Source organism: Falco cherrug, chromosome 5 (genome assembly GCF_023634085.1).
Source record: "Falco cherrug isolate bFalChe1 chromosome 5, bFalChe1.pri, whole genome shotgun sequence".
NCBI lineage: Eukaryota > Metazoa > Chordata > Aves > Falconiformes > Falconidae > Falco > Falco cherrug.
In genome coordinates, this window is record NC_073701.1 from 47,072,097 (window position 1) to 47,097,988 (window position 25,892).

Consider the following 25,892-nt stretch of genomic DNA (forward strand, 5'->3'; position numbering starts at 1 on the left):
ATTCTTACTATATGTTGCTGGAGAATTTAGGTACCCTCAGCTTTCTTGCGATATCTCAATTCTTTTGATAGCATAAACGGAAGTATATATATAGAGGGGTTTTATAAAGTATCTGGTATCAACTTCTGCATACTCAGTATTCTTTATATACTTTTTCTTTATAATTTTATTTGCATTCTGATAAATATTCTTTAATTATCAAACTGTTTTATTGAGCCCAACCCATTTCTGATTATCCAGGGTTTACTACAGTCTTATCATGTCCCAATTGTTTCCAGTTTTTCAGCGTCTGTCAATTTGACTAATGCAATTTTTGTTTCTTCCTCCAAAATGAAAATACTCAGCAGAATCAAACTTTGGCGTGTCCCCAAGTGGCAATTTATTTCAAGACGCTAAACAAAGGAAACAAACAGGTTGGAGGAACACGACAGTTTTCATACCAGACTTTCTTGAGGTTAGTTTTGGAGTCAGCCACATTTAAATGCATCTTCCTCTTTCTTTTACTGTTACAGTAACTTTCTAGCTACTAACCTTAACATTGGATAGAATATACTATCATTTATGGTCTCTATTTGTAAAGTCTATTATCTAGTAAAACTTTAATCCATTACATCATTTATATTCAAGCTAATACAATGGGCTTTTTCATAATTAAGGGGGTTTTTAAATCACAGTATCATTTGGTTTACTTGAATACAATTATACATTTAAAATAATAATGTTGCATATTCTGTATTCCTTTCATTACCTAACTTTGTAATTCTATTTTAAAATGGAACTGAGTTTTTTTATAAATTGTGATTCATGAATCATTAATGCTTTCTGCCCAGGTTCTAGATAATTGATGATTTTTTTTCATATTCAAAGTAAAATGATAGCAAATTATTCTATTAGACTTATAGAGAGCAATATTTATCATCTTATTTTTCTTTTGGAAAACTATAAACCATACTGTGGAATGAGTTCAGTTTTTCAGAGTTTTCTTTCAAAAAAAATTCTCGGATGTGGAGAACATTTTCAAGCTAATATCCTTAATAAAATAAAACATCCAGCCTATATAACAAAAAAGTATTTCAGTATCACATATTCTGAAATATTTTTTTTCTTGAGAAATTTTACAAGGTTTTCCCTCATTAGTTATCAATCAAATACTTTGAGAATATATCTTTCATAGTCAAGACTGTGTTCCATGTACTGGGATTCTGTTCTCTACTTTGAATGTGTTACCAGCACAGCAGTGCTACTTAAACACATAGTATGTGTAACATACATATATGCTGGATGTGAGCAAAATGCTGGTTTTAATGGCAGAAAGGAATTCTCCTATTTACTTTCCAGAATAACTAGTTAAAACAATAAAATTAACTTCATCTACTGAGGGGTTTAGCTTTTCCTTTTACATATATATATATACACACACACACACTTATATAAATGAATGCCCTTTCTTACTCTTTCAACCAGCAGGTTTTTAATCCACAAATTTTCATGCACTTTAATACATGATTTTTTGAAAAGTCTCTTAAATTTTATTTTAGCATTTCTCAAACTATTTCCATACTACCCGATTACAGCATTCCATACACTCTACTATAATAATCAGATTGCCTTGTATAAAGACCAAGTTCCTTGAGTGTACTATTCATGCACTAATGCATTCTAAGAATCTGTTCATCTTACCATGCAGAATTAAATAAATTATGATATCCTGTATAAACCATGCTAAAAAGTTACTGTCCATCAGTAAAAAACAGACCCAAGGAAGTTCTTTCTCTGGCTAACTTTTCTTCTTTATGGATGGTAAATTTAGCAAGTGCCCTAGCAATAATGCCTATTAAGCATTACCTCCAATCCCCAGTGTAAAAATCACATTTTACTTTGCTTATGACTACAACTACTTTATTTGAGTTGGAATTTCATGTCAGACATCTACCTCAGACTAAAGAATTCTAAGAAAGGAGTCCTAAAGTCACAGGAGAAAATACAGGAGAAAATCTGAGGACAGGAAATGTGAGCATGTGAAGGGAAATTCACAGGAAATTAAAATAAAACTAAATGAGAAGACAGAAAAGACGACCGAACTAGTACAGACAAAACCAGAAATCTGGAAAGAGAGAACTGAAAGAATGAAAATAGTTGAGTTAAAGGACTGCAAGCATCAGCCTCCAGAGTAAGGAAGAGCTGTGAAAGGACACAAAGATGCACGAGATATTTGAGTCAAAGCTAAAGCTAAAATGACAGCTGGACAGAGTAGAAGAGTCAAGTTATACTGAGTGAGCAGAAACATGCTGGACACTCTGCTAGAACACATTTTCCTAAACTGAATCCCATGATAACTAAGCAAATGACAGCAACATGTTTGGCAAAATAATAATGTACGTGACCACTGGCTACTCCTACCAAGCATTCCACTAAAACACACAGAGTTCTGCGGAGCACATCTTGAAGTGCCATCTCTGTTATTGGCCTACATCAGGTTCCTCTAGTTAGTGGCTTGCAAGTTTGATCCAGGCCTCAAAGATTACTACTTTGTCCATGAATACTCAGGTTCTTAGCCCCATGAGCTGTTACCATGCAGCTGGTCAGCTGTGATGCAAAATTGCACAGGCCTAATGTATATATGAGTGTTGATACCACAAAGATAATGGAATTTCTAATTTATCAGTTTGTTTTTACAAAAAAGAAAAGGAAATTACACAGGTACAATTATGTGAAAATAACATAACAAGTCATACTGAAAAGTCAAGAAATAGCCCAAGTAAGACTTTATGATCTGACTTCAGTTCCTCCTTATGTATGCATAATCTTTGATTCCATGATCTATTAATTGCATGCATTTTTTTCCCCTCAGTAAATCTGCCTCAACCTATGTAACCTACTGTAAAGGTAGGTCATGATTCTGTGGTAACAGAACCTGTTGAATTTAACAGAAAGGGGAATGTATTCTGGATGAACTAGAGGACTGCGAGGGGAAAAGGAAGAAATTAGTATGCAGGATAATGCAACGTTGCTCTAGAGATGTAGACTTTTTCTGCCACAGAGTTGCTTTTTTTTTTTTTTTTTTTTTTTTTACAGTAGGAAAGTCTTTTAAATCTAACTTTGCAAGAATGGTCATTAAGCATGTAACTTTCAGGGTGCCCAACTCCACATCCTGAGTTTTGACTGTAAAAGTGCTATTTGCAGTTGCCTTAGTAGTCAGAGGAAATTGTGCTTTGCATTTTTAAATGCTATGTAATGACAAATATTCTTCAAAATCAGAGATTGGGTTTTAGGCGTTTTGAATTATGTATCTAAAATTACCCAATAATTCAACCTTAATGTCTCAGCATTTCACATATCCACTTGTAAAATGGAGTAATAAATGCCCTGTCATCAAACAAGATTAGTTTTGAAAATAAATGCATAATGTTTGCAAAACTTTACTGAGAAGCATATGAGAAAAAGAATTCTCTTTATAGAAACATCTGCATAATATGCACTAAAGGCATAAGCCTACACTAACAATGAGAGAATAAAATACTAAACAGCAACTGTGGGAGTGCCATCCATCCTGTACTATAAAAGGGGAGTGAATTTTATCTGAAGAATACCATGTGATAATGTACAACATTTAGTGGTACATACAACAAGCCATTAACATGCAGTCCAAATGCCACAGTTCATGGGTAGACTATCTGCAGACAAACATGGGTACAGAGACATAGAAACTGTCTGCATAATACCAGTTTGGACCTAATAGCACTTCTTACCAATTGCATGCAGTTATAATGCTTCCAAAGCTAGCCAAGATCTGGAAGTATTGTAGCCACATTTGCATGCCACTAAACCTGGGCTAAGAAGTCCCACTAGACCCAAGCTTGGTCTGTGTAGATTGAGGCTGGGTGTCATTCCTCCACATACGTAAATTTAAGTAGAGCCATGTGTGGATTATCGTATTACTTGTATCAGAAACAGTGTGGCCAGCAGGACAAAGGAAGTGGTTGTCTCCCTGTACTCGGCACTGATGAGGCTACATCTTGAATACTGTGTTCAGTTTTGGGTCCCTCCTTCAAGAGGGACATAGAGGTGCTGGAATGTGTCCAGAGAAGCACGATGAAGCTGGTGAAGGGTCTACAGAAGAAGTCCTATCAGGAGCGGCTGAGGGAACTGGGGTTGTTTAACCTGCAGAAAAGGAGGCTCAGGGGAGACCTTATTGCTCTCTACAACTACCTGAAAGGAGGTTGTAGTGAGGTTGGAGGTCGGTCTCTTTCCCCAGGTAACAAATGATAGGACAAGAGGAAATGGCCTCAAGTTGTGCCAGGGGACACTTGGATCGGTCATTAGGAAAAACTTCATTGAAAGGGTGGTTAAGCTCTGGAACAGGCTGCCCAGGGAGGTCGTGGAATCCCCATTCCTGTATGTATTCAAAAAATACATAGATGCAGTGCTTAGTGACATGGTTTAGTGGTGGACTTGGCAGTCCTGGGTTAACGGTTGGATTTCATGATATCAAAGATCTTTTCTAACCTAAATGATTCTGTGATTCTGTTAGCTGGCTCTGTTCACCCTGACACCGATAACGTCATCCACAGATAATATAGGTGTTACTTCATGCTGCTCCCTAGTACTTCTGGGTCTAAGAGACCCTAACTGTGCTCCCCCCACTTCTATGGCTCTGTGCCTAGGCTTAAGATCTTTCAGAAAGAGAGAGGCTCAGGAAGTGGAGTGCAGAACTACATGACCTCGATCTCTGCAAGACAGCTTTTTAACCCATTATGTGAATTACCTCTTTCTCAAGACAGCTGCAAACTGGCCATAAAGAACTTGCCTTCCATATCTTTATCTCTTGTAAATAGAATATGCTCATCCATACTTACGCTTTAACTAACAAAATCATCTCCCCAGGTTTGTTATAAACCACTAAAACAGCCAGTCACTGTACCTTTCCCCACTTTTTTTGCTTTTCTATACAAATCATTAATTATCTTGTTGTTCTTGCTTATTCCAAAGCAGCTCCATTTTAAATCTGAAGAATCTGAGTGTTGAATTCTATTGTTTACAATACATTAAAAAGAAAGGCATTTCTGAACATGATAGACATCCAATACAATCTAGTAATGTCACCAAAGTCAATTAAATGTGTATGAATCTACAACTTTTCCCTCTTTACTGCTAGTAATCCCCAGTCACAGCTTTTTTAGTTTTGACTTGTAGCTGCCATCAAAATTATCTCTGAAAATGTATCAGACATTCTCATCTTAAGCTCTTTTCTTAAATGTCTGAAGTATTTCATGTTCCTATCAGGTGACCTTGAGTATAATCAGTCAAATACTCCAGCAATTTTTTAGGGTATTTGCTATTCTTATTATTATAAGTCTCAGATTTCCATATGCCAAGTAAAACATGTCTTCTCTATTTCGCATTTTTGCTTTTCCATGTTAGATGGGATTATGGGTAACTTGTACTTTAATCTAATCATACTTGTCATTGGGTCATCCTCAGGGAGGAACGTAACTTTTTTTTTAAAACAAAGGCATCTTCCCCTCTTTTCAGACTACTTTTTGTCACTATATCCTTCCATCTAACTATTTCCAGCTCAATAGGCAATGCTTCCTGATTTGTGTTCTTGTATTATTTTGTTTTAGGTGATTCTCTTTACGATTTAAACTGGGAGAGAGAGAGAGGAGAAGAGGGAAGCACGGGGGGCGGGTGTGTGTGGGTGTGAAACAGGAGGAAGAGGTGGAAAAAGAGGTGAATGAATGGAAAGATAGATTAATGGAGAGAGAGAGAGAGAGTGAGCAGGCACGGGGGGGAAGAGAGATGGACAGAGAAACAGAGAGATGGGGGAAAGGGGGAGAAAGAAAAGGAGATACTTAAGAGAGACCTCTATGCTCTAAATTGACATATTTTAGCAATGTCATATTTTCATGAACACATTTTTCCCCAAACAGTTCAGCTAGAAGTCATATATGAACAGGAATTACTCCAGCAGATTAAAATTATTGTACATAGAACTTCACTATGGACAAAAATGGACTGACTATACCCATCTGAAAAGGCAACAGTTTTAATTTTTTTTCAGTGCCTAGCCTAACAAAATCAAATCTATAACTGATACATGCATAATTGCATAATTCTTGCCAAGTCTATAAAAAAATAGTCATAATACTTTGAGAAATTCAGAGTTCTGTAATTCTTTGAAGTCCATGCCACAGAGAAAACTGCAAGTTCACTTCGAACAGTGCTAACATTTCTGAAGCTACCATTGAAGCTTTAACACATTTCTTATTCAAAAAAAGTCATCACAAAAAATAACTAAGTGTAGTTTAGAAAGCATTCAATAAAATACAAACAAAACACTCCCTTACTTTGCAACATATTGCCTTTAGAATCCAGCCAAGTGTTTGACTTCCACTTTTTGATGGTTACAATTTTCTACGTAAAACTTAAACTAGGAATCATTCTGAAGTGGGTTTTAATTGTTTCTACTTTTTTAAACAAGAAAGAACAGAATGTAAAACTCAAGAGTGCTGGGTTATGATAGGAAGATTAAGGTTTGCCTTTAAAAATCGTTGTTTTCCAAGCCAGTGCCCTGACCAATACTGCTTGTAAGTTTTGGTTTAAAACATTTTTAACTATTTCAATATGTTTATGCAACTATATATAATCTTTGGACTAGGGAAAAAGTGTTTGTTGGGTAAACCAGTGTTTAGTGAACTACCTTGGGATAATGACAGACTAGACACTTGAACCTGAGTCTCCCCGTCAGAGGTGAGTGTTTATCAGCTTAACTACTGCTCTGGATTCTTTTATACTCCATGTCATTTCTATGTTGAGAAATTTAGATCACTACAAGTACCATAAAAACTAGTGCAGTTCAAGGAAAAAAGCTGGTATTTCTTCATTAAAGCTAGTTAAAAAAAAAATAATAAATCTTTATCCACTTTAGTTTTACTATCTAGTTCAGTAGGACTAGCTGCTCTTCATGGCTATGTCACACATTCACGCATATGTATAGATATACAGACAGACACCTCTCCTTTATGGAAAAAAGACAGGCGGTGGGGGGGAGAAAGGATATGAGCCTTCAGTGTTATTATATCATTTGAGTAATGTGTGCCTCTAGGGAAAGGAGCTTGCTCTTTTCACTGAAGCATAGACCTATAAAATGGGCACATTTTATAACTGTGACTGTGCTCATTTCCAGATTTTTCAAAGTTTCCTCTATAGGCATTGCCATCACTCACTGATTTGCAAAATTTCTCCAGTGTGTTTTCTCCTGTTTGCTTTATTTTCTGGAGGACGGTAATACCAAACCTCAACAGAAAAAGAGCATCAAAATAAAGTGAACAATTATTTACATTTAAGTTTTAAAGCTGTAGTGGAAAATACTGACCAATTGAGAAATTGACAGGCTAGCTCACTATTGATTAACAGTGAAACACATAAACACAAATTGGTAGTTTCAAATGGAAAAGAGAATCTAATGATCAAAGCACTAGCAGAACTTGAGATGTGTAATATTTAGCACAAATGGCAGCGTTAACAGTTACACAGTATCATTAATACATTCAGTGTCTAGATACAGAATACATTGCTGTTGAACAAAATGTATTTTGGGTACTTGGAACGTGAATTAATATTTACATGTGCAAGTCTTAAGCTGTTATGCTAAAGATAAATGATCACAGTTTAAGCTTGAGAATCATTTTCAGGGATACATGGCAAACCTTTCTTTGGTACAGTAATTGCTACGCAGAGCATATGTTTACTGACCAAAAAATCTGTTCAAAAATCAAATGGAAAAATCAGGGACTGTATTACATACAGCCAACTTCAGCACAGCAATGCAGTATCAAATTAAGAGAGCTTTCACATGAGAAGTTAAAGTCAGGCTATCGTTTCTTTTTCTGACAGTTTTTAAGGTGTGTCACAAATCACTAATCTTAGTGCAATATGTTTGTTTACAGGTCTTCCAGCAATTTCAAATCTAGCCAAAAACTCTTTGCATGACGTCCATCAAAACTAAACTGAAAATGCTTTTAAAAAGAAAATAACTATTCACACATTAACCAAGTGTTTTAAATACCAAATTTAAATGAAAAAAATATTTAATTATTCATATTATTGTCAAGTTCTATATGCTTAGATGTGCAATAATGTGCCCTAATAAAGTTGCAAAGGCAGAGATTTGTCATCAAAACTATAGTGAATTTACCTGTGATTACCTGAATGTTAGGCCGTGAGACTAAAATCACGTATGATTAGAAGTGTCGCAGCACTCTCCAAACTATCAAGCTGCAACAAGGTCTTTTACCATCTCATACCAGTATACTCTTCATGCCAGTCCCTCTGCTGCCTTCTCCTCATCTCACGTATGTTCTCTCTCTTCTCTCTGCTTCTTCCTCCTCTCTCTTCCTCGGCTGCTCCCTCTTCATTGGCTCTCAACCACTTACCAGAACCAGCCACAGCTGCACCCTATCTACATCGGCCAACCCACCACCCCTGGAGCCAACCCACAGCTGTGTATTATCAATGCTAATTAACCCAGCTTCATTCCACTACAAGAAGAATGCAATGAGCAGTGCTAACACAGACAGGACATTCCTCTTTGCTGCTCTGATAAATCTGCACTCATTTAAAATAGTTCCTGACAACTCCCTGTGGGACTGTCAATCCAACTTCTTTGAAAGGTAGCATCTGCCTTTTAGTTACAGTGAAAATAAAGCAATCCTTTGCAAAGTTTCATATGCTTTATAGGAGGCTAATCTGATGCCCATTAAATGTGGTAGTGCAATAGTCTGAAATGAAGCTGGTATATAGATCGCTTTCTGTGGAGCTGAGGAAGAAAATCCCCAAAGACCCAAAAAACCCAAAGATCATTTTCAGGAATATAATGAATTGTCAATTTTACCAAAAGATTCATTCTTCTTAGGAAAGTTTCAGCTGTATTCTGGACTTTTCCAAGAATCCCAGCAGACTATAACAATGCATGTTACATGACAGTTGCTGAAACTACCGGCAATGCCACAGCACCTCACAAGTCAAGTGAAACTTGGGAGATATGTGGTATGAGCCGACTTCTGGAATAATTGTTCTTAATTCCTCTTCAGATTTTATTGGGAACTTATCCAGAAATAGTGACATCTTATGTCATTTTCAAAGGTGATTTGGGTAATTAGCTACTACGAATTGAAGAACAGCCAAAGTAGTGCACTTCCTTCCAAAGAGGTCTAGACACTCTGGCTCCATTCTTTAAAGAGTAATCCTGAGGCCTGCTGTCTCATTCTCTCCTGAGGGTTTTTTTTAACCCAAGAACACATTTAAACAGAAATACCACAAAAGGGACTCAGCTTCTTCCTTCTGCCTTCTTTCAGAGCTGATGGTTTTGGTTCCGGCATTGTCCCAAGTAGCTAGGCATACTCATTCACATGTGCTACAGGTCTGTTGGGCAAAGACCAGACAATATCCAACCACTCACATGTATTTTCTTGTCACTCTCTAAATAAATTTATTTTACACTTCTTAGTTCATCAGTCTTTGAGGAAGGTTCTCAAAGTGGATCTCTACCTCTCTGTCCAGGAATTTATCATGCCCCACTTCCCAAATCAATCCTGTATCCCTGGTCTTATCTATTTTGCCCATCACTGTGCCTGCTCTTTCAAACTTCCCAAAGAATTCTGTCCTGATTATGTTCAAGTTTTACATGTCATTGTCAAACCTAGTGCCTTCTGCATTCACCAAAAGCATTAACTGAGATCATCAATTTTTTCATACTAGACTGCCTGGCCTTGGGGTGAGTACCTGCAGCAAGGTCTTCTTTTTCAAGGTTGGCATAAGGAACTTCAGGATTCTTCACTTCCTAACTTTCCCCCCCTTTTCAACTGGGTGTCACAGTAAGAAAAAGGATGAGGAGAAAAACAGTTATATTGGGAAAGGGGAGGGATGATGAGGAAAAAAAATCCTAGGAAAACAATATTTCGTTACTGAGAGAAGGGAAAGAAAGCTCTGTTTGTCTCTTACCACTATCATAATTAGCTGATTTATTCCTTGGAGGTTGTCTACTGAAGTAGACAGCCTAACACGAAGGATGTTCCCTTGGCTATTTAAAAAGCAGACATTTCTTAGCAACCTCATTTGCTTTTCTCAAAACTTGTTTCCCAAGTCTGTGCCCTGTTACAACCAGGTGAGCTTTAAAGCAAGAGGAGTAGCAAATGTTGCAACAGTTTGTGGTAAAATATATTTATGCATTGGAAATAGATCACGAGGTTTCCGTTTCTCCTTTACCAGCATTTATACCTATGTAACTCCTGCCCAGTTTTGTCAAAACTGTTGCTAAGTGTCTAGATATCAGAGTTCTTGTGTTCCCTCAAGTTTGATCAAAACAGTGAAGAGACCATATGATTAAAGTCAACCCCACGTATGTTTTGGAAACTGACAATAAAAAGCCTATTTTTCCGTTATACAACCCTCAGCAAGAGAAAAACTAAGAGTTTGAGTATCTATGATTGTTAAAACAGTCACATCACAAACCGGCTCAATTTTGTGTAGCCATTAGTTGAGTATCTAGTATTTTGTGAGAAACAGTTTTAAAAATTTAAAAAATTCAACCAAATACAACGTATTCCTAAACACTAACTGAAGAAGTCACTGGTCTAGTTGAACCAGTCAGCAATACAAGCCAAAGATTCTTCTTCTGATTGTACGAGACACATTTAACAAGGGAAAATACAGGATAAAAAGAAAATGTTCTTATTTCAGCATGGCTGAGTCTTTTTTTCACAAGTTAACAGCTTTGAAGTATTTCTGAAATCTAAATATTTTTTGAGTCTTGTTGAGACCCTTTTAATTTTATACATTCCCAGGTCTTTCCTTTCAGCAAAAGTGTACCTGTTTTAAGCTATTATATTTATTTGAAATATATATTGAATTTATTTTTTTTAAAAAGAAAGATTGCAATATTTTCAAATCTAGTGCAAGATACTTCCATCTTAATATGAAGATTTTGGCACTCTGGACACTTAGAGAGGAGAAGCAACTATCCAAAAATAAACTACTGTTCTTTAGGGGCAACTCATTAAGCAGTGGCTTGTTAAATGTAGAAGCAGCTGTAAAATACACATACAGATCACTTGACCAAACATCTGGAACTTTAACCTTATGAAACATTTGCCACTTCAATGCTTGAACTGAAGAAAGCATTAAGATGGGTGCTTTTTAAGTACATGCTTTCAGTTCTTCAAAGTAAATTTGCCTTTTGAGCAGTGTATTTTTTTTTAAATAATGGACATATGTGATCTAGATCATAATGAGTGGCGAGTAAAGGAAGCCTAGCCTCTGAGGTTCAGGACCTCACTGCATTTCTCATGACTCTCGATTCCTCTGCCTCTACACTCCACCCCTAAACCCAGCTGATGCCTGAGCCTGAACGCGCTCCCCAAGTTCAGTTTCTCGGTATTTAGAAGAGATCAAACAATGGCATCATACTGAGTATCTCTCAGTTTCTCCAGGATTTTCTGCAAAATCTGCATCTGGACCCAAATCTTCCGTCTTTGAGACATCTCTGACAATCTTCAACATAATTCATGAAGTGCACAAAACTAATATCACAATGTCACAATGAATTACTAACATTTTTAGACTCTTACAGGCAGATCCAAATCAATCACTTATTTTCTCAATCAGACCATGCTAGATGGGTGTGCCCTCCAACACCGGCATTATGCCAAAATTCTTGAGCCTGCAAGTGTACAATAAGCTTTTCATTTTACCTTTTTTCATTTATTCTTGCCTGAATGACAGAGACATGGAGGCTGAATACTGAAGTTTCTCTTTTTTGGTTAAGCAGTACCAACATAGTAAGTACTGGTGACCAGGACCGTCTTCATCTACTGTAAAGTTTACTCCTGAAGTAATTATGATTTGCCAGTTTAAGTAGGGAAATGATACACATCCTATTTATGCCTCAGAATACCTTTCTAAGGTACAATGTATAAAACACAATATTTTATCACTGGGGAATGACCTTGCTCTTTCCTGAATAACCATTTCCCACAAAAAAAGAGAGGAAAGTAGCATCCTTCCCCTACCTGCAGCTGTTTCACTTCCAGCTTTACAAATGACCTTCAGCAATTAAAGTTTGATTTTCCTTGTCTCACCTTTGTTGTTTCAGGTAATATAATGGGAATGTTATTTAAATGCATATCATTACTTGCCAAAAAGAAAAAAAAGAAGAAAGAAAATAAAATAAGAAATATCCTCCAGCACCTCTAATTCCACATAATTTTTTGCGGATATTAGATACCCATCAGGAGTTATAGTTTTTGTAAATTAATAGAGGCATCTCCAAATTCATTATGTTCTGTTCATCACCACACAAGTAGTCTATATCTACATTCTCAAAATACACTTTTTTTTGTTGAAAATATACATATTTTTCTGTGGAAATATTTATAGAAATATATATAGAAAAGTGCATTAAAAAATTATTGAGGTTGCAAAGGCAAGGATTTATTAGCTGGTGCTAAGTCATCCTGCTTACACATTATGTATTAGCCTTAACAGTTACATGATTCCATATTATTTTTCCTTGTGCAATGAATGATGATCCTGGAACAGCTGAAGGCGTACCCCCTATAATGGGAATGACTGAGTAAGAACTCTTCTTTTTGAAAATCAAAGGTATTAAAAGGTGCATTGGTATTTACTAAATCTATTAAACAAAGAAGAGGAACAACAGTCTAATGCTGCACCACAGAACTGGATTCTACCCATAACTGCACTCCAGAAACAAACCTCTGAACAGATCTTTATACATTTGAACATATAAAACGCTATTTAATTTATAGAGAATGTTCTTCACATAATACTGCATTAAGTTGTGAAACCCTTGCTGTGACATGCTACAAATGCTAAAAGAATGCAATTGAATAAATGCATAGAAGAAGAATCCGCTGGAGCTATTAAATACAAAAACAACACATCTGTCTCAAAGCTGCTGTAAATTCTTGGAAGCTGAGAGAGTACATGAGAGGAAGTATTACTATATGCTTGCTTTGCTACTATGTTTTTCTAAGACCAGCCTAACTCCCAGTTAGGAGAGTTTGTAGAATAATACTTGGCTAGAAGGACCTTCATTCTGATCAAGAAAAGCCGTTCCTACGTTTTTAAACTATATTAATACTGTGAAAAATGAGCACCTTGTAGTCACCAGTTAGAAACACCAAGTCAGTGGGTATGTCTCACCATAATCTAACTGTGCTTCAGTTATCATTTGTGAACTGCAGATATTAACACCTTTATCCAGTCACAGAAGTACTTTGACAGTAAACTCGTTAATGATGTGAAGCAGTCAGATAACTACAGTGACAAACACCACTGAAAAACCCAGGAGAAAACTTAATCATTCTTCTTCTAGAGAAGGGTTTGAATTGTGTGCAGTAAATAAGGCTCAGGGCTAAACACTGAATATTAAGGATAAAAAATCTTGAATAACTGCAGTGAGCACTGTCTACCCTGGGCTGCAGCTGAGGTAAGAACCTTGCCAAAGAAAACATTATAGGATTGCGTCATTAAAAAAAATATATAATGCCTGCATTCAGGGGGCTAAATAAAAACTGCACCAGTGATCTTATTTTTACCATTAATAAAAAGTAAACTAAAACTCCAGAAATTTCATCATGTGGTGTCATCTTATCCATCACAACAACCTCTTCCAGTTAAACTACTTAGATGACCGATGGCACTTTATTAACCACTGTCTATTTTAGCACTAAAAGAAAAAGAGACAGTTTGCAAATGCATTACACAAATATTTGTTACAGCAAGGAAATACGAAAATGTCAGGCTTTGGATGAAAACTCTATTTCAGTAGTTACACATTTTCTCTTTATTCTGAATGTAAGCCCTGTTCCTTGTATCTTGTCTCCTAAACTTGCTGCTTCTGCTCCTCATCAGAGCTAACCTCCATGGTCAATCAGCCTCAGTTCTTACTCCATCTCAATTCTTATACTTATTTCCTTTACCAACCGTTTCTAGCATTCCAGCCTTTTCAGATTTTTATCTACAGCCTACTTGCCAAAGCATTCCAAATACCCTTATTCAGGTCTCTCTCCCTCCACCTGTCTTCCAGCCACATCTCCTCACCCAGAACACATGCCTATTCCATTCTTTCAGAGACTTAATTTTCTGCTTATGTCATAACTCCTATCCTTCTGAAATCAAGGCTTACACAGTCTACATAAAATTAAAAATAGAGGGGATAGATTTAACTATTGTGACAGGCAAACAACAGATTTGTAACATATATATACACTATATACCATATGCCTTATTTCTACATTTGGTATATTTGGTTCTCTGAAATTTTACTTGTGCACATTGTGTGAGAAGATCCATGGGAGATCATTACTACTTGGTTATGCAAGATACTGCTCTTCAATAAATGTGCACAAAGCAGGAAGCAGAGTGATTGCAAATTACTTATGAGCATAATCTGACAAATTAGCTATACAGATGACAAGGAGGATATGGAAGTGGATAAATAATTACTTGAGAAAATTGAAAACTAAAAATAAGTGTAAATTACATTTTTAGGAAACCTTACCAAAGACTTAATTGAGATTCTGGGATCTAACCGCTAATACTAATGTGTTGGGTGTTTTCATCTGCAAAAATAAACTAGACACACAGATTCACAACTCATATCTAGCGGCATCTAAAAATAGAAAACAATGATCCTGACAAGTCAGCAAGTAAATATGGAAAACATTACACTCAGCTAACTCTCAGAACTACCAGCAACAAACACACTAGAAAGTTACACCACAAAGGTTTCAGATTCAGGCAATATGCAGAGGGAAAATACCGATTCCAGATGATATTCCCAATTCTAATTTACAAAACTCCTTTTTTTACTGTCTCTAAAAAAATCTTTCTCTTGTACACTTCTCATACTGTGACAACATGAATACCTTACAACTTAACCTATTTCAGCATTTGTCTGGGCTATGAAGGGTTAGGAAAAAATCCACATACCAATCACACCATTCTTAAAAGAGAAAGTTACTACTGTGCAAACTCAAAGACTAAATGTGATATTGATGTTCTTGTAGTGACTAATATGATGGAAAAAGAAGAAAACACAAAAAATTATCCAACTCCAGCATAAGAGCCTGTAGCGGTGCAAGAGGTTATTCACTCCCAGGTGCGGGACTTCACAATGGCTTTGGCTGAATTTCACAAGGCTCCCACCAGCCCTATTCTCCAGCCTGCCCATGTCCCTCCTAATAGCAATTCTTCATATGAATTGTTTCTCTCCAGTTTGGCATCATCTACAAACCTGTTACACTGCTATATTGCAATCAATACTGGCCCTTGAATCCTGAGGAAACCCTCTAGTAGACATGAACAGTTGCATTCTTTATTGTTGATCACAACGCTCACAGCCATGCAGTCCACCCAGTTCCCACCCATCTTATCATCCTCTTAATCAGTCCACAGTTCACCATTTTGACTGAAAGAGACTGCTCTAAAGTAAAGTTAAAACACCATTCCTGGCTCTCCCCTTGACCACAGAGGCAGTTAATAGAAAGCAATTAAGGTTGGTCATGCATGATTTCAGCTCGGTAAATCCATGCTGGCTGTTCTCAGTCACATTCTTGTCCTTGGTGTATCTGGAAACTACCTCCATGAGGAGATGCTCTGTAACTTTCCCTAGGACTTTAGGTTAGACTGATGAGCGTGATGACCTCAGAACCTTTCTCTTGCCCTTTCTGAAAACGGACGTGACATTTTCCTTTTCCAGTCATCAGAAACTTCTCATGCTTGACATGATCTTCCAAAGATAACAGTGGCCTCACAGTAACATCGATCCCTTGAATTTAAGTGTTCCCCTGATCTTCCTCTACTGCAGGCAATGTTTCATTGCCACACAAATTTTGCTAGTAGGCTCAGGAACATGGGAAGCCAAACTTCTGAGACAAAAAAAAAAAAAAAAAAAAAAAAAAAAGTAGAAAAGGCAGTGAATGCCTTGCCTTTTCCATGTGTTTTTTCACTAGGTCTCCTGCCCCAGTGAGCAGTATCTCTACTTTTTTTTTTTCTTTTCTTTTTTTTTTTTTTTGGCTGTCAATGTAGTTATGCTTTTGCCATCCTTCACTAGTTTCAACTCCAGCTAAGGCTTTTCTAATTCCATTCTTGCACACTTGGCACATTTGCAACAAACGTCATGTGATACAACATTATGCATTTTCTGTATTTCTCATGTGGATTCTGCCTCAATACCTAATGTCTACTACTTCTGAATTCATCCAAACCAGCTATAAAATATGCAAGGATAGAATTCCTACCCTAATTTTGTTTTAACCTAACTATTTAAGTGGTCATTTATATATATTCTACATTTTCCTTCAACTAGAATTGTTCTCCTGTTCTTCACTGAAATATTTTTACCTACAAAAATATTTAAGTTAGGTTCAGTTTGAAATAAAATCATACAATATCTACTTTAGGTTGAGCTGAATCACTCCATATGTTCCCCAACTGTATCGACTAGATCTCCATTGGCTATAATGGGAACTTAAGACACCCAGCACAGACATCGACACCTACAGAAACATAGCTACCACTGGGTGTTTTAAATTGGAAACAAATAACACTCAAGATGTCATTTTTAGCATTTCTTCTTTCTTTAGAAAATGTATGTGCAATAAATGGGAAATAGTGTAAAATTATTTTAATAAAAGCACAATCTCGTGGAATTAAATCGCACAGATCCTTTCTTACATTAGATACATGTACATTATTAGAAATTCATGGGTGTTAAATTAGGTACAGAAGACTTGTTGTATCACTTCTTAAATGCAAAGTGAACATACTGAAAATGCTATCAGGATTATCAAGAAAAAGTAATTAAAAAGTAATAAAAGTCTTCCCATAAAGGCTATAAAGTTCAAACAAAATGTATTCCCTACTTCCCAAAAGGATCCATGTACATGAAAATGTCACATCAGTAGGCAGGAATTAACACTGGTTATTATGCCTTACACATTCAACATTAGAAGTTGTCAAAATATTTTACCTTTAAGTAATAAAAATTATTAGGATGCATACTCTGATTGAAAGTGGCCAGCAGAAAAATTCCACAGCAGAACGGAATTCCAGCAGTGGAACTCATGTATATGTCACCTCCCCAGGCGAGCAGGCTAAGCTTGCTAAGGAAAGGGAGTATAACTGCACTCTACACTGTATTGTCCCTTAAGAGATTATATAGCAGTAGCATAAATTAAAGCAGTCTGTAGGATGGTTCAACTACTGCCTATGTTAGGGCAATAAAACAATGGGCTAGAGCTATAAGCAGCTCCTTAATGACTTACCCATGAATATCCATACAAACTGAAACTAAGGTAAACAAAAGAATCTACACGTAGATTTTTAGAAACATGGTTATGTTCTTCTCGATCACTAGTGCAGTAACTGTGAAAATGCTTGTCTTAAAAGCATCTGCATTTGCTCATCGTAACATTTCCAACCCTGACAAATCACAAGATAGCAGACCTTTCAGATTACATCATCATTCACTTTATTTCACCTATTAGCCCTCTCAGCTCTGCTATATCACTGTCACTTAAATGCAGCAATGTCATATATCAGTTTTAAAAATGTATAAAGAAGCATTAATTCTATTGAATTACCAAACTACTAAAACCATCAATGTCAGACAAGATGGAAAACAAGATGGAGATCAAAACGCATTTATATGGCTCTCTGTAGCATTAGATGCTAGCCATCTGGTGGCTAAGAATTCTAGAATTCTAAAAGAGTTCTTTTAAGTTACAGCCACATCATCTTTCTTGGGATTTTCCTTACCTTCTTCTTAACATGTTTATACAATTTCTCTTCCAAGTCTTCCTGACTCCATCAGTCCTCCCAGTACTGCTGTATCCCATACCCTGATCCTATCTATGGGCAAATAATATGGCCTTGGTAGATTTTACACTAGGTCTGCAGTTCTTGCTGGTCATTTTTTACATTTGGTCTAACATTTTAGAAAATTAATAGAATGTATGCTTGAGAAATACTCAGAAAACAAGATCTGGAGTAAGGAGAAGAAAGAAGTTTATCCACAGAAATTAAATACAGAGCTGTGAATCCAGGACCACACTGAGCTCCTAGGAAAGATTTATTACACCAACTTTGTGAATTGCCTGGCCCTTAATAGTAAGATTTCCACCAGATGTCCTGGATACTGCCCGTATTGCTACTTCACATATTGTAAATGTTTCAAACTTGCAAAGAAATCTAAGGAATTCCATAGAGAAAATTTTGTCTAAACTTTGATTGAAACCATTTCTCAGAAATAAGGATAAAAATAAGTCCAAGAAAGGTAGAAAATAACAAAACAAAGGTTAAGTTTTAAGAGAATCTCATAATTTGAAAGGGCAAACAGGCAGAATCAGGGCATCAATTAACTATCACTGATACCAAACAGCACAAACTAAGTGTTGCGGTGATCATTAATTTGCATTTCATACTGAAAGACAAAAGGAAATAAAACTAAATATGTCCCCGGAAGACTTAAGTTTCCTACTCTAACAGGATAAAGAATCTGGGAATGCGAGTCTCTGCTTGGGACATCAGTACGAAAACTTCCATGTATTAATTAGTGTAACTAAGATTAGAAATAAGCATAGGCTAACTGGATGCCCCATTGACCTACATGTAACAAATGCTTGCCATTTTATTATCTGCACTGGTTGTCTAAAATACCTTCTAACATAGACACAAGTGAGCTCAGAAGCATGTGAGCCCAGAACCCCGGTACTGCAAGCCTCATATAATACAATCTCTTTATAAGATCAAGCTAAGGAAGTTTCTCTTACTTTAAACAACACTATTTTCAATAAAAAATAAACCTAGTACCTTTATTTTTGTTGATTAGGTGATCCATCTGTTATTTAAATTATAACATGAAAACAACTTTGTTAAAATTTTAATTAAAACTTTATAAGGTATTTCAGTATTTAAAATACTTCCTGCTCTACAAGTCATATCTAAGTGTGATCTGATTTTGCACAGGAAGCTGAATGAATCACAGGGTTCTGCACAAGGATAGATGTAGGTCTGTGTGGTTCTCAGTGTGCACTAAGGCCATCAGGCTAAACTGTGGCTTTGCTATGAGCAAGACACTGCTCTGAGAAACAGACGAGGAAACAGATTGCAGCTCACAGATTGACAATCTGCTTGCTGGGTTTCCTATACTTTAGAGGAGAAATATCTTGGGCCAGGCCTATACATGGCATAGCTGTGCTAAAGGAGGATAAGCAGAGAATGGAGCCATTCCCTGCCACAGTCTGCCAAGCGTAGAAGGGGAAAAAACCAGCTCCACGCAGGCTGCTCCGCCCTCCCGTGCTGTGTAATGCCAGCAGCCAACAAAGAGCAAGAAGGGGCCAATTCACCCTTCCCTACTACTCTCTGCCAGTTCACATTAATTCATATTTTATCCCACAGTCCTGTTAAGAATACAAAGCTTTTTTAACATGTAAAGTTTAAAAAGACTAAAAATTAGCATTTAATCAAGAACTATGCATTTTTCTTTAGGTTGCAACATATTAGTAGGGCAAAAAGGCATGCACGTGACCTCAGGTGGCAAAATGATGTAAGGTCTCTAAGATACATGAAAATCTTCAAAGTTATTTTTCCTAAAACACTTTAAAAGAAACAAAGCCCGTCTCTATCCAATAATGAAAAATTGATTGGTCAATAAAAACATGTTACGTATATACAGATAATGAAATTAAGTAAATTAAAAATACCGGTTCTCTTAGAAACACTTTTTTAATGTGTTAAACCATTTAATGCACATTTAAGGATTTGGCATACAGGAACTGAATGATACATTCTGTTAAGAGGGACTATGGGATTTTACTCTCAAGTTTTCGTGTTTATACTGGAACAATATAAAAGCCAGTGAAATAATTTTACAATCTGTGAAAATTCTCTTTGCAATCTATTACATATCTAAAAGCCATACTTTTTTAATATAGGAAATATAGTTAATATACTAATGTATTACAATTCCAGGCAATGGAATCCCAGAAGCCCAGCTTTAGATGTCCTAGTGTATCCCACCTAGAATTTAGATGTATATCCGCAGGCCATGGTTCTTTGTTAAAGTCCATTAGACCACGCAGATGCCTCAGAAACTCATGAGCATCTAAAATTCCAATAAATACCCAGGTTTAAGTGAATTACTCTATGCCAGGTGTTTACTGAGGATTATACTTGCTCTAGTACATTGCAATGCCTTATGTTAACCTTTGCACCTGAGGAATTCATAGTATATTCACCCACAATCTTTACATTCCAGCACAGAGTATGGAGATTGAGGTAGGGTCCACAAACTGACCCAGAGCTTTTTAATGCTTCTCTTGAACTGAAACAAATTATAGGGTCCACATAGCCAAACCTCACTGATATTTTGTCATTCCTTTAGATAAATCAATTTGGGCATGAGGTCTTCTATAGCTTCTATTACAGGTATCTGGGTGTGTATCACCTCTTAATTAAGCATATATCATTTTTATGCAATTTGCACATACTCTGCTTTAAGCATGTGTTTAAATCCTCACAAGAATTAATTCATATATTTATATCAGTGCTTAAACAGCCTTCCAGAACAGTGTTGTTTTCCTGAACTGTTGTCATAATTTAATATAATGACTTATAACTTAAAAGTCAGCCCCTTAAAAATTACACCATTTACTCTACAATTAACATCAGCAGGTTCAGCCATAAAACAACCATACAAAAGCTTGCCCTCTTTCTCCCTCAAGTACCATAAAATACACCAAGAGTCAGAAAAAAAAAGTTATAAAAATGTAAATAGGAGATCAGAGCTCAGATAACTTGTTCCTTGGTTCAAGTAACAATCAATATATGTTTGTCAATTCATGACTGTTAGGTTTCATTCACAAGATATATAATTAATGCAAAGCAAATTTCCACAAAAAAAGGCATCAAGCCATGGAGAGCTCAGCCACATAAACTGAGTTGTCTCCAACACAGAAGAAATCCAAAGGGAAAGTGTACTGCTACTCAGACCAGCGCATCAGGCACAGTATTAGCCTGTTTGTATGCTGAAAGACTTGGACTTTTCCAACTTAATAGTAGAAGAAGCATGAAACAACATGGACCTTTCTCAGCACAATGGGACAGGTACAGTTCTGGGGCACCATTTTAGGAACTGAGCAATAATTATGATCAATGAATCACCAGGAGTTACTGTCAAACACAATGTCTCCTAAAATTCTATAAAAAGAAAAACATGTCCCTATTTTTTTTCTATTGCTTTCTCTTTATTATAACTTTAAAAAGCAGTTGTTAGCCTAATAAACTGTATGCAAAAAATACTAGTATAGCTCTACTAGTAAGCTTCTTCAATTGATTTTCTATCAAAAAAATCTTCAGATCCCCCCAACATCAAAATCAAACTTTCATACTGTACAATTACGGTTCTTCTACAACTTTGCTATTTTCAGTAAGTGTTGATTTCCTAAACAGGCTCAAGATGCTAGTATGACTCCCTTTTAGTACCTTCTTTTGTTTCCACATGCTGTGTACCAAGACAGATCCAACCTTAATTGTGCATGTCATTTTGGACTTAATTCATAACTACTGGCATCAGATAGATCATGCAACATCTCAAAAAAAAAAAAAAAGTATGTTAAAATACCTAGCACATGTAATTATTTCTTGAAAGCACATTCTACAACAGATAGTAGCTTCTACTTTGGGCATTCCTGGTGAAGTCAATGAAATTCTTAAGATTCCCTCGAAAAAGCATTACATTCAATTGTGTGTTGGGTTGTGAATGTTTATGCACCAATCCATCACAAAATTATTTTCAAATGTATTCAAATACCTTCCTTAAAATTAGAAATATGTTAGCAGCTGTATGATAAATTTTTACTTTTAATTTTTGAAGTTATGTTTACAGAAGCCATAAGCATTCTTGATAGCATTAGTAAGAAATACCATAAATAAAACAGTACGTTTTACTTGCTTTATTTCTCTTTAAGCTAAGTACACTTCCAAAATAAAAGACTACAGTTGAGTTTACAACCTAAAATAGTTACATTCTGAATAACAAAGGATGACTGAGATGACCCATCTGTATATACAAAACACATGGTTAATGTGTTCTGTATACACAAAGTAAAAACACCACTGTTTAATAAAAAACACAATCAAATACACTCCTTCTGGATGTACAGAACTTACGATACATGACATGAAAGTAACAGTGCAAGAATATAGGACAGGCAGTAGCCCTGAAGAAAATCACTACACAAATCACACAGTAGAACTCTATTATAAATGGCTAGTCATTGTACTGAAGTGAACTTCTGTTTTATGAAAAATGTGTATCACATTTTAAGAAGACTCATACTTTAAATTCAGCCAATTACCTGGTGTACTTCTTGCTAAGCAACCTGTTCAAGTACAGTACAAAAAGCAATCACACAGTGTGTGTTTTGATTTTGGTCAATGGGCTAGTAATTCAACAATGATGCAGTAACTAATTGACCTGGTGCATCACAGAACTTTGGTAAACTATGAGTATCTGAACTGTTGTTTTTAGCACTAAAACCAGCTTTAAAATAGCAAGACTTTGTAACAGAATTTAAATGGGTTTAATTTGGACAGTTACAGTACATTTCCTCAGAGAGGGGATACTGAAATAATTGGAATACACTGACAAAGAGGTACTGGCAATGCAATCACAAATAGATTTTCATTTAAGCAATTTCCATTTCTCTAGGCCTTTTCTTTCGTTCAAAAAACCAAAACCAACCCAACAAAAACACACCAAAAGCCAAGCCAAACACCCCATTTATTCAAGTTCTAGGTCAACAGTGTTTCAGTTCATTCTTTTGCTATGCCTAGTGTAGTACTGAACACAAGCATTGCACTGTGTGCTGCAGACCTTCTCTTACTTGAATACTGTCCAATGTCATAAACGCCTGTGATGATGAAACTTAACATCAAAGCCATGCTGTAGATTGCCTGAGATACAACTAATAGCTGAAGTTAAGTCCTTTCACCCAACATGGCCAGTAACCCAGTTTCACCACACAAAATCCAGGTACCTTGGAAGTGATACTGCTCTTACCTAACCTGCTCCATAAGTTTTACTCCTCTGCCTCTATGATTTCTCATTAAAAAATAATAATATATACATTCCCTTTCTTTGTTTTGTAGGCTCATTCCTATGGCATGCCTAATTTCTTCTGCAAGTGAGGGTAGCAACTATGGGTGAGGGCACAGGGTGAAGCTATGGCTTTTTACACAAAATTCCACAATGCAACGCCTTGTCTGTGATTAACACTTCCATCTGTGATTAAAAGCAGCAATTTGAAGATGAAATATCAAAGAAAGGGTAATGAGTATATTGTGCGTATCAGCCCAGCATTAAAAAACACAAGTTCTGCACCACAGCTAGTAACAGAATGAACAAGTACCTTACAGACGCATTGAAGGCAAGAAATTCAGTAGCACTGTATTAATAAAATGACTGCCTGTGACTTTAAACGCAGGCACACTTGTACTTGGCGAGAGAGTGAACGATTTATTGTTACTATGAAGGATGCAGGAATGGAAATGAAGATGAGAGGGGCGATGATGATGGCAGGGAAGTGGAGGTCAATAACCCCAGCATCGGATGGGGAACGACGTCCCTACCTCAGTAAGCTGGACAAGGGAATAGCTCCAGATCCACTGCCCAGGATCCCTCCTTTCCTCCCAGAGAGGAGTTTCTCCACCAGAGCCACATTCCCAGTGCGAGCAGCTTCCAGCAGTTCCTGGTCCTTCCCCATGGTCGAGGAACCGAGCAGCCCCCCACGCACCCCGCCGCGCACCGGGAGAGCTACACCGCGGGCCACAGCGGCCCCCCCCCTCCACAGACCGCCCTCCTCTGCCCAGCCCCTGCCTCGGAGCAGAGATTCCTGCAGTCCCTTCCAGAGCAGCAGCGGGAGGGAGGAGAATCACCACCTCCTAGTTTCACCGGATCATTTCTGGGTGGAGTGTGGAGGAGAAGGCGCGGGGGGGGGACGGAGGACGGACGAGGCCATCGAAGAACCGACCCCCCCCGCTCCCATGCACACGCAGCCCCGGCCCGCCGGACGGCGCGGGGGAGCGGGCAGCCCCAGCCCCCGTGCCCGCGGCCGGCCGGGCTGAGGGGAATAACGACCCCGCCGACGGGCGGGAGAAGGGCGGGGCGGGGGGAGGAGGCGCAGCCCTGACTTGCCAGGCCCGTTGCTGGGGAGACGCGGCTGGCGCGCGCTCACTGGCCGCCCGGGCTCGGCGCCCCCCCCGCCTGCCCCCGCCCTCCGGCCCGCGCGGCCCCGCCCCGCCCGCCCCTCGCCAGCGGCGGCGCCTCGCGCTCCACTGCGGTGTCGCGGGCCGGCCGTGGCTGCGGGCGGGGGGAGGCGCGCGCGCGGGGAGCGGCGTCCGCCCCGCCCGCCCCGCCAGGTGCATCGCCCCGGCGGCGGGGGCGCCGTGCGGGGCGGCGGGGGCGCCCGCCGCAGGTGCTCCGGGGCAGCGCCGGGGAGGTGGTGCCTCGTCGCGCTGCGGAAGGGGAAGGGAGGGACGCGGGTGCCGGGGCGAGGGGGGCCGAGCGGGTCCTCCCGTCGCTGAGGCGGCCGCGCGCGCCCCGGGCGCGGCAAGGAGCGAGGCTGCGCTGCCCCGCGGCGGGCGGGCCGGGGGGCGCGGGCGGGCCGGGGTCCGGGCTGAGGCACACAGGGGCCCGCCCCGCCCCCGAGGCGAATTAGCGGGTTGCGGGTGGGGTGGGGCGGAGGGGGCCGCGGCGGGGTGCGTGCGCGTGTGCGGGGACCCCCCGAAGAGGGATTTAACCCCATGCGGGGACGCGGCAGGGCACCAGCGCAGATGCGAGCCGGCTTCGTTGCGCAACCCGGCGTAGACAAAAGGGAAAATCCGGGCTCCGCTGAGGTCGGGAGCAAAACTGAGTTGGTAGCTCGGCGAATCGGGCAGGAGGGACTGCACACCCATCAGACGCCGGGATCGTGGCTTTTTAATGTTAGGAAATACAACAATCCCTTTGGTGTCAGATCCAGTCATCCCTTCTGGTACTCCTGGTACTCTTGGTTCTGTTATGGATTGCAGATACGTAAACTTTTGAATTGGGGGACTTTTTCAGGGCACCAGAATTAATTGTTCCTTATGATTTTTGGGTTCTGACAAGCTATGCTGAAAATGCTCAGTGCTGGCCAGGTCATAGGCACGTCCTTGTTTAATGCACCGCTTGATACTGTGCATATGTGAAAAGCCAGGTTACAGCCCCGTGTTCCTGGTCTAGTAATTGATGTAGCTAGAACTATAGGTACAACAGGCAACTCGGGTAAGATCCCTCACCATTCCCCCACTGAGACCAGTGGCATTCTCCCATAACCTGTGCTCACAAGATATAAAGCACAGCAATGGCAAAATGACATTGTGGCAGGCGGGGTTTTCATGTTATGTTTTCATAGAGTGTGTTAATTACTCCAGACCTATGGTACTTCCAAGTCAATGGAAAGATCCTTGTTGATGCCACAAATGATTTGGTTTAGTCCCTCTCAGTAACAGTTTTACAGGTGTTCTCGTACTTTTATTAGCTAAATAAATAACCTTAATCTCTTAAAAATCATTAGAAATTTCTTTCTGGGGTCAGATTTTCTGTTACAAAAGAAAAAATTATCATGAAGACCTATTGTTTCAATAGTCATCCACAGCGGCAAAACAGTATTTTTTAGCTAGAAAATGTAATTTACGTACTTTGGCATGAAATATACTTTCATACTTTCAGGACTTCAGACAGAAATGATGTCTTCTCCAATGTTGTCAACAGAACATGGCAT

At 38.4% G+C, this 25,892-nt stretch overlaps 1 protein-coding gene across 4 annotated transcripts in view; it reads right to left on the bottom strand.

Moving 5' to 3' along the window:
* Nucleotides 1-24,190, bottom strand: part of ANKS1B (ankyrin repeat and sterile alpha motif domain containing 1B) — a 441,494-nt gene extending 417,304 nt beyond the window's left edge. For all 4 annotated transcript variants that reach the window (XM_027812345.2, XM_027812343.2, XM_027812342.2 and 1 more), the window contains exon 1: nt 23,719-24,190. In XM_027812345.2, coding sequence (XP_027668146.2) covers nt 23,719-23,852 — 134 coding nt within the window. In that variant the 5' untranslated portion in view covers nt 23,853-24,190. The remainder of the gene's footprint in view (nt 1-23,718) is intronic.
* Nucleotides 24,191-25,892: the final 1,702 nt, after the last annotated feature.